General features: G+C 45.5%; 2 protein-coding genes across 3 annotated transcripts in view; both read right to left on the bottom strand.

Annotated features, from left to right (window-relative positions):
• Nucleotides 1-11,216, bottom strand: part of LOC104985614 — a 58,843-nt gene extending 47,627 nt beyond the window's left edge. Inside the window, exon 1 of one of the 2 annotated variants that reach the window (XM_010835854.1) lies at nt 9,206-11,216. In XM_010835854.1, the coding sequence (XP_010834156.1) occupies nt 9,206-10,130 (925 nt within the window). In that variant the 5' untranslated portion in view covers nt 10,131-11,216. The remainder of the gene's footprint in view (nt 1-9,205) is intronic. The other variant, XM_010835855.1, reaches the window with a different exon arrangement.
• LOC104985613 (N-acetyllactosaminide beta-1,6-N-acetylglucosaminyl-transferase) overlaps nt 1-12,571 on the bottom strand; it is a 120,870-nt gene that overhangs the window by 85,760 nt on the left and 22,539 nt on the right. The gene's annotated exons all lie outside the window — the stretch shown is intronic.

Genomic DNA, 12,571 nt, shown 5'->3' with positions numbered 1-12,571 from the left:
CTGGGAGAAATATCAATAACCTCAGATATGACACCACCCTTATGGCAGAAAGTGAAGAGCAACTAAAGAGCCTCTTGATGAAAGTGAAAGAGGAGAGTGAAAAAGTTGGCTTAAAGCTCAACATTCAGAAAACGAAGATCATGGCATCCGGTCCCACCACTTCATGGCAAATAGATGGGGAAACAGTGGAAACAGTGCCAGGCTTTATTTTTCTGGGCTCCAAAATCACTGCAGATGGTGATTGCAGCCATGAAATTAAAAGACACTTACTCCTTGGAAGGAAAGTTATGACCAACCTAGACAGCATATTAAAAAGCAGAGACATAACTTCGTCAGCAAAGGTCCGTCTAGTCAAGGCTATGGTTTTTCCAGTAGTCATGTATGGATGTGAAAGTTGGACTATAAAGAAAGCTGAGCGCCAAAGAATTGATGCTTTTGAACTGTGGTGTTGGAGAAGACTCTTGAGAGTCCCTTGGACTGCGAGGATCCAACCAGTCCATCCTAAAGGAGATCAGTCCTGGGTATTCATTGGAAGGACTGATGTTGAAGCTGAAACTACGATACTTTGGCCACCTGATGCGAAGAGCTGGCTCACTGGAAAAGACGCTGATACTGGGAAAGATTGAGGGCAGGAGGAGAAGGGGACGACAGAGGATGAGATGGTTGGGTGGCATCACCGACTCAGTGGACATGGGTGTGGGTGAACTCTGGGAGTCGGTGATGGACAGGGAGGCCTGGCGTGCTGCGGTTCATGGGGTCGCAAAGAGTCGGACACGACTGAGCGACTGAGCTGAACTGAACACTTTTATGGTTGACCTTGGAACTGTCATGGTGCCTGTAGGTGTGTCATTTAGCTAATGTATTACAAGGAAGCTCAAGGTCCAGTGGAAATCAAACCTTCCACCTTCTTGGGCCTAACCACGTTGGGGTTCTAGCCAGTTTATGCTCTGTTCTCAACAGCTCCTTCATTCTTTTAAAGGTTGTGCCCTGCCCCCGTCCTGCCTGTTTTAATGCCACATTTATTTTATAGTAGCACCATAGGTGAATCATATTCAGTTTGACACTCAGCAGTGTGTGGTGGAGGCTCAAAAAGACAGAAATGTCCCTCTAACCCTCTAGGACTCTTCACTCTGTCTCCACAGATACTGGAACAACAATAAACCCTTAAGAAGATAAGGATACCAGCAGGAGAAAAAGAGGCCAGAGGACAAACTCTACCCGAGGGTGGTGGGTGCTCAGTACACAGAGCTCAGTACAGCTCTCAAAGATAATTAGAATTTCTTCAGGCAAAGAGAGGCCTCAGGGGAAAAGCTGACCGAGAGGAAAGAGGTCAGCTTGGGGCTTAGCAAGTCTACAAGGAATTCAAGTGGTAGCAAAGTAAAGCACCTACCTACATTTTCTGGATAGTTTTAATCAGAGCCTCTCAGGGTTGGTACAACTGGCAAATTCCCCTAACGGTTGATTTCGATTTTCTAAGACTTGAACTAAAACAGCTTCCATCACTGCCATGACGCACAGGCTGATGCGAGGTAAGCTCGGTCTCAGGTAACTGCTGACTCCCACAGACCCACTGCACTCAAGTTTGCTGGTGGATTTGGCCTAGGTGCTAAGGATGTCTGCCCTTTGGAAAAGGGGGTGGAGCCAGAGGCAGGATGTAAAAGCTGAATTAGACTGAAAATAGCAGACTGAACTTTCTGCCAAACGGAAGGAGAATTTCCATCACTTGGAGAAAAGATGACATTGAAGAGAAGGGGAAGACTACACTATCGTCTCCCACTCAGTGGCTCCTCACTCAACATTCTGCTGGAGCCCAACAGGAGGAAGTTAGGCCAGAAGTCCAAGGGCTGGTGTCAGTCATCCAGTTCAGTCCTGCACCTTTTGGGGTGCAGGAGGTGAGGGTGGGGCAGGGAGGTGGGGTTGAGGGGGGACCAGTGAGATGCTGTGGGGGTCACCCTAGGACAGCAGTCAAGTGGGTGGGTGGGGGTGGCGGCTTCTGTGGGAGGGCCGGGGAGCAGAGAAACTTTCCTGAGGAAGTAAGTGACCTTTCAACATGAACTGAGGCTATTTCAACTAGATCGGGCGAACATTCCAGAATGAGCGACAAAAGAGCATTTCAGAACGAAGGGGCAGTGTGAGCAAGGGCCTGGAGACTGTCTGTCTTCCGACCGAGCTAGGATGACAGAAACTTGGCAGCGTCAGAGGCCCTGGACTCAGCTCGGAATGCCACTTCCTAATAAGAGGAAAGAGAAAGCAGCCACTTCAGACCCCACTCATGTGACCCTGCTAATAAAAGCAACAGCTGAGTGGTGACCTCTGTGGGCTGCATGTCCGATTTCTAGTAAAAAAAAAATCCCTGTGCCTTCAAAAACACTTTTTTTTTTGGTCACACACAGAAGTTTTAGAATTTTAACACTAAAACTTCAAAAAGCAGCATCTAAGAAGTTCTTTTTTGTTCTCCCTCTCTTGGAAGAGTTAATAAGCTCCTACAACATCCCAGGTACAATTTGTGTGCAATCTAATCCTTCCTACAGTCTGACAAGGTGATGTTTTGATGACAAATCAGAGAAATTAGACATTTTGCCCCAAATGACACAGATTGTAGGTGGCAAAGCCAGGACTGTCTGCTTTTAAATCCCGCCAACAAATTGGGAGCCACCACTGACTCTACAGGCTTCCCAGGGAGCTCAGTTGGTAAAGAATCTGCCTGCAATGCAGGAGACCCCAGTTGGGTTCCTGAGTAGGGAAGATCCCCTGGAGAAGGGATAGGCTACCCACTCCAGTATTCTTGGGCTTCTTTTGTGGCTCAGCTGGTAAAGAATCTGCCTGCAATGTGGGAGACCTGGGTTCAAAGAAATCCACCTGCAATGTGGGAGACCTGAGTTCAATCCCTGGATTAGGAAGATCCCCTGGAGAAGGGAAAGGCTACCCACTCCAGTATAGCAGAGTTAATTATATTAAGTATGACATACGCTGCAATCCTTATTTATCTTGTAACTGGAAGTTTGTACCTTTTGACTGTCTTCATCCAATATCCCCTCCCTCTGGTAACCATAAATTTGATCTCTTTTCCTTTGAGTTTGTTTTTGATGGATTCTTGACCTGTGCTAGTCCCTGTCACACAACACAGTGATTTGCTATTAATACGTATACATTTCGGAATAATCTCCACAATGGGCTATTGCCATCTGTCACCACCCGAAGACATTACAATATTAATGGCTTTGTTCCCCACCCTGTAGCTCTGTACCTTTCCTACCTGTGACTCATTTGTCTTGCAACTGGAAGTTGGTACCTCTTTTTTCTCTTTTAAAATATTTATTTATATTTTTAGGCTATGCCGGGTCTTAGTATCGCCATGCAAACTCTTCCTTGTGGCACATGGGATCTAGTCCCCTGGCCAGGGATCTAACCTGGGCCTCTAGCGTTGACAGCGTGGAATCTTGGCCACTGGACCACATGGGAAGTCCCAGTTTGTACTTTTCAGTATCCTTCACCTATTTCTCCCTCCAACCCCCTTGCCTCTGCCAACCATTTGTTTGTTCTTTGTATCGACGACTCCATTTCTGGTTTTTTGTTTTGTTTTTTAGATTCCACATATAAGTGAAATCCTCTGGTACTTTTCTCTCTGCCTGACTCTCTTCATTCAGCGTGGTACTCTGTATTTTTCTCTCTGCCTGACTCTCTTCATTCAGCGTGGTACTCTGTATTTTTCTCTCTGCCTGACTCTCTTCATTCAGCGTGGTACTCTGTATTTTTCTCTCTGCCTGACTCTCTTCATTCAGCGTGGTACTCTGTATTTTTCTCTCTGCCTGACTCTCTTCATTCAGCGTGGTACTCTGTATTTTTCTCTCTGCCTGACTCTCTTCATTCAGCGTGGTACTCTGTATTTTTCTCTCTGCCTGACTCTCTTCATTCAGCGTGGTACTCTGTATTTTTCTCTCTGCCTGACTCTCTTCATTCAGCGTGGTACTCTGTATTTTTCTCTCTGCCTGACTCTCTTCATTCAGCGTGGTACTCTCCAGGTCTACCCACGTTATTACAAATGACAAGATTTCATTCTTCTTTATTGCTGAGTGTGTGTGTGTGTGTAAACCACATCTTCTTTATCCATTCATCTATTGATGGGCACTTAGCTTGGTTCCGTATCTTGGCTATAATAAATAATGCAGGAATAAAGATGGGGTATATATTAATGCATGTTTTTGAGTTAGTGTTTTTGTTTTCTTTGGATAAATACCCAGTGGTGGGATTGCTGGATTGTATGGTAGTTCTATTTTTTATTTATTTTTTTTTTGAGGAAAGATGGTATTTCCTTGAAAAATAACTCGCATGTATCCCAACTTGCTGATTTCTTTTCCTATGACAAAAGTCTATATTTCAACAGATATGAAAAAAGAGGTTGTTCAAGCTATTAATAAAACTTATCCCCCAACCGTCCTTCCCCAGCAAGTCTGCCCATACACCCAGTGATCCTGGAAGCTTTGTAAGCATAATGTGTTTGAGAAGCATAAATTCCCTCTGGAGATAGCAAGATCCCAGCCAAATCCCTGGGGGGGCCGCGAAGCTGTGAGTTCCCAGAAGCAGCTTTATTTAGACTGATTCTTCCTGCTTCTCTCAAGGTTTCAGCACTTGGCACCTCAGCACAGCATCTGTACATATAAAGAGACTAAAGCAACTAGCCAGCCTCCAATAAAGATGGAGTCAGGCCAGTGTGGACTTTACAGCAGAAACTCAACAAGCCTCCCCTTTCAAGGGCACAGGGCCACATACACGGCAGAAAATACCAGCAGGGCGGGTCCGTCGGCTGGTTCTCCAAGGGAAAAATGAAAAGCGAATAAAATCTGTCTTCCAAGCCCACAATTTCCAATTTTCTTCTTTTCTCTATACCTTCCCCTTTTGATTTCTTGTTGTTCTTTTTTCCTCCCATCTCCAATGAAACCTGCTCTCAGCTTTTTCTTTTTCTATGAGATTTTTTTCAGAATGAGAAAAGACTCTTTTCATTCATTAATATTAATTTGAAATAAGCTCCCACTGAATCAAATGAGAAATATTCCTTTGTTGCAAGTGAGGCCAAAACCGTTGGTCAGTTTCAAAATCTTTAAATCCCAAGAGCATGTGATGAATAAAACTAACCCACCAAAAGTTCCTGCTCAGGGCAGAACCATGCCGACGGGAGGAGCACATGATCTATAACTTGGAAGCAAACAGGAGGTGGTGAACTGGCACCTCTGGCCCATAAAAGGATCTCTGTCCTAACTGGAAATCAGCCATGGCTGAGGCCAACAGGGAACTGAAAGGCTGCCACCTTGGTGTGACCTGGGTTAAGGAATGGAAGGCGCAGGACAGAGTTGGGAGAGAAGTGGGGTAAAGACGGAGGAAGGTCAGGAACGCTCATTTCACAACAGCTGGTGACGTCCATTGGACAGCATTGTTTAAGGCATCTGTGAACACTCTTTCTGGAGCACATCTGTCCTTGTGGGCCCCTTCGCCTGAGCGGGCTGTGCAGGAACCCTCACTTCTGAGAGGTTTCCGGAGGACCAGCTGCTGCTGAATGGCCTTACTGCATATTAGGACCACGGCTTGCCTTGTGTTTGAAACCATGTGACCCTGCCCTGCTGGCCCCACCTGACCTGAATGGTTGGGGGCCTCAGTGAAAGGCAGCGCCTCTACAGAGGGGTTCCTGCTGCCCAGGAAGTGGCCGGGATTCGAACAGGGATGCTCACTATGCGGTGACTTCAGGACCCACACAGCGAGACTCTCTGAGAACAAACATCTGAAGGAGACAGAGAGGAATTGCCATCAACAGAGCGGCCCAGAATCTGGCTGGAGACACAAGGGGAAGGTGCTGAAAGTAGAACCTGCCGGGCTCACGAGCAAGAAGAAGCCCTGAAGCAGAGGTAAGACTCTTAGGTAAGGACAGAGAACCAGAGATGAAGATGCTGACGCTTCTCCGAGTCACTAGGACGGCCCCGCTGCTGTCTGACTGTTCTTCCCTGAGCGGGGAGGACACCTGGCTGCCTGCTCTGTGCATCCCAGGAGCCACCAGCCATGGGCGCCTTTGGTATTTGAGTTATATTGGGTTCAATAAAATATGATTCAAAGTCACTTGACCTACTCATTGTTGTTTCTATAATGCAGCCGTGAAAGATGGAAAGTTACGTATGTGGCTCACACTGTACTTCTCTCAGATGGTGTGCTACATCCCCCGGAGAAGGCAATGGCACCCCACTCCAGTACTCTTGCCTGGAAAATCCCATAGACTGAGGAGCCTGGTGGGCTGCAGTCCATGGGGTCGCTAAATCGGACACGACTGAGCGACTTCACTTTCATTTTTCACTTTCATGCATTGGAGAAGGAAATGGCAACCCACTCCAGTGTTCTTGCCTGGAGAATCCCAGGGATGGGGGAGCCTGGTGGGCTGCCATCTATGGGGTCACACAGAGTCGGACACGACTGAAGCGACTTAGCAGCAGCTACATCCCCACAAGGCCATTTCATCCAGGAGATCTTTTTTTCTGTCCTATTGCTTCTTCTTCTAATTTTTTTAACTTTTTGGCCACACCACTTGGCATGTGGGATCTTAGTTCCCCAACCAGGGATTGAGCCTGTGCCCGCCCCCGCCATGGAAGCTCAAATTCTTAACCATGAGACCACAAGGGAAGTCCCTGTCCTATTACTTGAGAATCCTAACACACCCACCATCACTGCAGTTAATTAGAACAATCTTAAAATGTCCAAAACAAATAGCCAACAAACTCATAATCAGCAAAGAAGGACCCTTGAAACAGAAATGACCCAGATGTTCACATAGCAGGAGGAACCTTTAAACAGACAGCCACTTAAGTTTCTAGTTCCCTCACCTCCTCACGACCAAGCCCTACTCTCAGGCCTGCCTCAGGTCTTGTAAGAGTTGGCTGGCCCAGTGAAGGCCTCTAACAAGGATCCTCTGGACACGTAACACAGAAGCAATTCTAAAGGCTCCTTCCTTGAAACGTTTTGAAAGGCATGGAGCTGTCCATTTGTTTTCCATTGTCTCGCTGACCTGTAACTGCTGGTCTTTACCAGAGATGTAACAATCTAGTTCCAATAGATAAATCATGCTGAGGACGCAGCATTTCTGTTCAATAAATTGATTAGAATCATTAGTTAGACTCATGGGCTCCAGAGTGAAAGAGACTCACAGGTCATCTGTCCAACACTTGATAAATGAGTTTCCTTGACACCATTTCTCCAGCCTCGGCTTCCAAACATCCCTTGGGTTTGTTCACTATTCTAATCCCAGATCCATGGAAACGGTCTACATGGTATTTGGTCCAAGCAACACATAAGAGAGAAGTGGGGCTTTTCCTCCCCTTATTCTGGGTACTACAGCTCCACGTGGACAGCTGAATGGTCCTAACTCCTCCAGTTCAGTTTCTTATTAAAATTTTATTATTTTTGGCCACATCATGACTTAGTTGGGTCTTAGTTGTGGCTCACAGGCTTAGTTGCCCCAAGGCATGTGGGATCTTAGTTCTCCAACCAGGAATTGAACCAGATCTGCATTGGGAGGCGGATTCTTAACCACTGGACCACCGGGGAAGTTCCTTCATTTCACTTTCTTGAACCCTGATTTCTTTTTTGACTGTGATCTCTGCCAAAAGAGGTCATTTAATTTTTTTCTTAATTAAAAAAAAATTATTCCAATATAGTTGATTTACAGTGTTGTGCTAGTTTCAAGTATACAGCAAAGTGATATATACATCTATAGGGTTGCAAAGAACCGGATACAAGTGAAGCAACTGATCACGCACTCACATATATGTATGCAGCCCTAGGGACTGTAGCCCGCCAGGCTCCTCTGTCCATGGGATTCTCCAGGCAAGAATACTGGAGTGGGTTGCCCAGCCCTCCTCCAGGGGATCTTCTCAACCCAGGAACTCAACTTGTGTCTCCTGTACTACAGGCAGATTCTTTACTGCTGAGCCATCGGGAAAGCTTTTTCAGATCATTTTCCAATATAAATTATTACAAGACATTGCCCCGTGCTATACACTAGGTCCTTGTCTTGATTTCTTTTATCATTACAACATTACTCATTCCCGCTCCGGGAAAACCATCGATTTAAAAAGCATTCTAAGTCTAACAAGCTTTGTGTACTAACATCAAAAATAAGCATCCACAGTGGTTCACAGCCTTGACTGTTCCTGAGAATTTCCTGGAGGCTGAACAAATACTGAAGTTCACATCCACCCAGGAAATCAGGAAATGTATTTTTACAAGCTCCAGGAGCCTTTAATATGTATCTAGGGCTGAACCACTAATCTCAAGAAGCCATGACCCTAATCCTTATGTTGATTCAAGTTAGTTTTCCTTTGAATTAGGAATCTGAATTTTTATTTCCAATTGAACTAGCAGAACTGAAATTAGTTCACTGTAAACAATTGGAGATTATTTAAGGCATTTAGAACTTGGACCAAGGAAAGGTGAAGTTGATTTAGGAACAACCGAACAACTAATTTGGGAAATCACCTTAAAAGAACATCAGGCTTAGGCGACCTGGTACAATTGGTGCGTTTGCCTGCTAGCTGGGTAATTTGAACACATCATGCAACCATGCTGAATCTTCTTTGTCTATAAAATAAAGACATTGGTCCAGGAATCTTTGGGCTTCCTAGGTGGCACAGCGGTAAGGAATCCGCCTGCCAAAGCAGCAGATACAGGGGACATGGGTTTGATCCTTGGGTAGGGAAGATCCCTTGGAGAAGGAAATGGCAACCCACTGCCTGGGAAATCTCATGGACAGAGGAGCCTGGGGGGCTACAGTCCATGGGGTGGGTTGCAGAAGAGTCAGACACTAGTCACTGAACAACAACAACACAAAATGAAGATGAATTACATCTCCCACTCTGTGAGCAGAGCTGCTATAAAGATATTTTAATGAACATTTGAAACAGTGAATGTGTGCTAAGTCACTTCAGTCGAGTCTTAGCTTCCCTATGGACTGCAGCCCACCAGGATCCTCTGTCCACAGGAGTCTCCAGGCAGGAATACTGGAGTGGCTTGCCAAGCCCTCCTCCAGGGGATCTTCCTGACCCAGGGATCAAACTCACGTGAAGAAAGATCTTTATGAAGGTGTTAATTTTTAAAAACTTATTTTTTAGTGGTTTATTCAGTATTGGCCATGAGATGTTAATTCATAACAAAAGTTAAGAGATATACATACCAGGAATCCTATTGAGTGTGACCCAGAAATGTTCGTCAGGACTGTACGTGTCCTTGGACCAGGACATTAAGTCAAGCGCCAGCGGGTCGTGAAGGACGAAGTTTGCGAATTCCCTTGTGAGGGCCACATAGGCAGTGCCAAAGTAAACGGTCATGTTGTGAGGAGGCAGTGTTTTCAATTTTGTGGTTTTAATCACGTAGGAATTTTTTTGGTTTAATAGCTCGTGATGGACATACTTAGTCCGCCCAATTGCGTGAGCTGGAGGCAGCACCCCGGGGGTGATGTTTTTCCCTTTAAATCCCTTCAGATACTGAACGATCTCCCTGTTGGTTTTCAGGGGGAAATCTTGCCCACAGGTGTTGAGGATGTATTTCCACGGAACCTCTGAGGCCACAAGATCTTTCATGCAGTTCAGGTCAGCCTGGAGCCTGGAAATCCCACCGTAGACCACGGGCTCCATCTTGGAAGCCAGAAAAGCGTTTGGGAAGCAGCTCAGTAACTGCTTCACCGAGCCTTTAAATGTATCTGTTGCCTTTTTGTCCACGTGAACACAGTAGACATTTTGGGGCATGTAAATAGCCCTGAAGAGTCTCTCAAAAGTGCCGAAGTCTTTGTGGATGGTCATCACATAAGCCAAGGGGAAGCCAGCCTCTTCTTCAGAGAGTGTTTCTGTTATGTAGTGACTCTGAGCCACGTACTCATGACAGGTGGTTTCACTGAAGGTACTCTTCAATGCATTCTTTTTAGGGCAAAAACTCTTCCCCTTAAAAATCTGGTGACAGACTTCTGATAATAGTGAAGCATTGGATAAGGAAGCTTGAAGGAAATTTTTATTCTCCCCTAACTTGTTGTTGCAAACAAACACAAAAATCAGGGCCGTGACCAGAGACACACAGAAGAGACAATGCTTCCAAAAGCCCATCATTCAAACCCAGGAAATGAGTAGAATGTCTCTTGGGACATCTGGTCAGAGGGTAGACAGACTTAACTTACATTTTCTCCGAAATCCATAACCATCCTCTAGGTGGACGCAGCTCTGACTGGCCGCTCCGTGACCTTCCAGCTGATCCTGCTTGTCCTTTTTCTGTCTTCCTTTCCTCTGCATTCCCCACGGTGCTGCTTTTCCACCTTTCTCCAACACGTTTCTGAAGGAACTCTTAGCGATTTGCTTTGCTCTGTCTCCTCCCCCGTCTCATCTTGCCTGTTTATACACACACAAAAAACAAGTTGCCCCAGGGAGGTTCTGACTCCAGCGTGTCCACCCTTCCCTACAGGAAAATCAGTGAGGGGTGAAGGGACCTTTCTGCAAGTCACCGCTCTCAGACTTTAACCCGGGCCTCTTCTCTCAGCCAGAAGGTTGGCAACTGTGTCAGCTCCCAGACTTCCTGTTAATCATTTGCATTCAACTGACTGAGTTTGTTTGCTTAAACAGCACTGCCAAGTTACAAGCATCGGTCCCGAGCATGTGAACACTGCCTGGAGAGATAATCTGTCAATAAATATTTAGTACTTAAAAATTAATCACCTCACCTTGTCTTTTTCCACACACGCCCCCCTCTCCATATTGGCTGGCTATGCCATAAAGCATGGCGTATGACTGGCTGTTGAGCCATTCTTTCCAGCACTTAATTTTCTCTGCTATGAGGTAAGGTCTTTAAAAAGGCGCATTAGCAAGCGAACCTCACCACCTGACTTACTACACTAAGATGAATAAAAACTAATCGAAAAAAAAACAAAAAACAGGGACTTCCCAGTGGTACAGTGGTTAAGAATCTGTCACGCAACACAGGGGACATGGGTTCTATGCCTGGTCTCAAGTGTTGCACCTCAGACCTGATGCAGGCAAATGAATAAATATTTTTTTGAAAAATACATTTACATAAAAAAATACCTCTAAAAGCCTAGCAGCCCATTATAACCCCCAAATTGCATAGGGCCTAAAGCTGAAGTTAGTGAATATCAAGTTTATCTCATCTAAGCCCGGGTGGCTCAGTGGTAAAGAATTTGCCTGCCAATGCAGGAGACACAGGAGACATGGATTTGATCTCTTGGTTGGGAAGATCCCCTGAAGGAGGAAATGGTAACCTGCTTCATATTCTTGCCTGAAGAATCCCATGGACAGAGAAGACTGTTGGGCTAGAGTCCATGGGGTCACAAAAGAGTCAGACACGACTTAGTGACTAAACAACTACAGAACCGAAGGAGAGAAGTTCTCAGATTCCATATACGTATAAACCTTCCCAAAGGAGTTCCCTTATCTGCAAAACATGAGAATACTTTTATCACCTTCATAAGTCAATCGTGGGAGTACAATGAGAAAAACGTATCAAGGGTTCACGGCCGCCCCCAACCATGAGTGGGGCTGAGACTGGAGCCAGCTGGACCCCAGGCTGGGCAGCAGGAGCTTGTCTCCAGTTGGTGCTTCATGGCAGAGATAAAGACAGGAGCAGAGAGGAGCTGAAATCTGCTTGAGTGAGAAGATGATGACCACAGTCTTCATCCTGGAGGTCAAGGAGATCTCCCTGACTGCACATGTGCAGAAAGGCCCCTCAGGGGTCAAAAATGGAGGCATTTACATCTAATTATGCTTTCGAAACGAGTTGAATAGTTTGTATAACTTTTTCTCCTCATACATGCAGATGATGACATGAACTCTCCCTTTGTTTGTTTTGGCTTTCCTCATTCTTGGCACAGTTCCATTTCTCCAGAGATTTTATGCTAAAAGCATCTCTAATGACTTGCCTGTTCTACCCTGAATTTACAACTCCCCGAGTTTGCTATTATTGTTGTTGTTATTTTAATATTGTTTATTCATTTGGCTGCCAAGTCTTCGCTGCTTCATGCGGGATCTTCTGTTGCAGCTCTTGGGCTTACCTAACTGCTCCGTGGCAAGTGGGATCTTAGATCCCTGGCCAGTGATTGAACCTGTGTCCCCTGCATTGCAAGGTGGATTCTTAGCCTGTGGACCACTAGTCTTTGAAGTCCCTACAACTCCCTGAGTTTAAAGTTACAAGGGGAAGAACATTTGCAAATTGGCACTTGGCTGCAGTGGAATCCTAACCCCAAATCCTTAAAATCAGAAGGATTTTGACAATGCTAGACATTATTAATGTCAATCTTTTTTTTTTTTGCACTACCCCAGTGCTTTCTGATGTTTACTCTCCTGGTGGTTACATGGCAGATGCTGGTTTTCCTGAGGCCCTTTTGCACGACACCACTCACCATTCTTCCGAATTCTGGGCAGGATGCTCTTGCCATTTACACAAGATTGTAGAAGGGATGGTAATAAGTGACGAAAAAGAACGGCAATCCTTTTCCTCAGTTTGAACATTAGGTCAAAAACTATCTTTTAATTAATTAATTTTT

The sequence above is a fragment of the Bison bison genome, unplaced genomic scaffold (assembly GCF_000754665.1).
Source record: "Bison bison bison isolate TAMUID 2011002044 unplaced genomic scaffold, Bison_UMD1.0 scf7180017864053, whole genome shotgun sequence".
NCBI lineage: Eukaryota > Metazoa > Chordata > Mammalia > Artiodactyla > Bovidae > Bison > Bison bison.
This window is presented reverse-complemented; position numbering and strand designations above follow the sequence as displayed.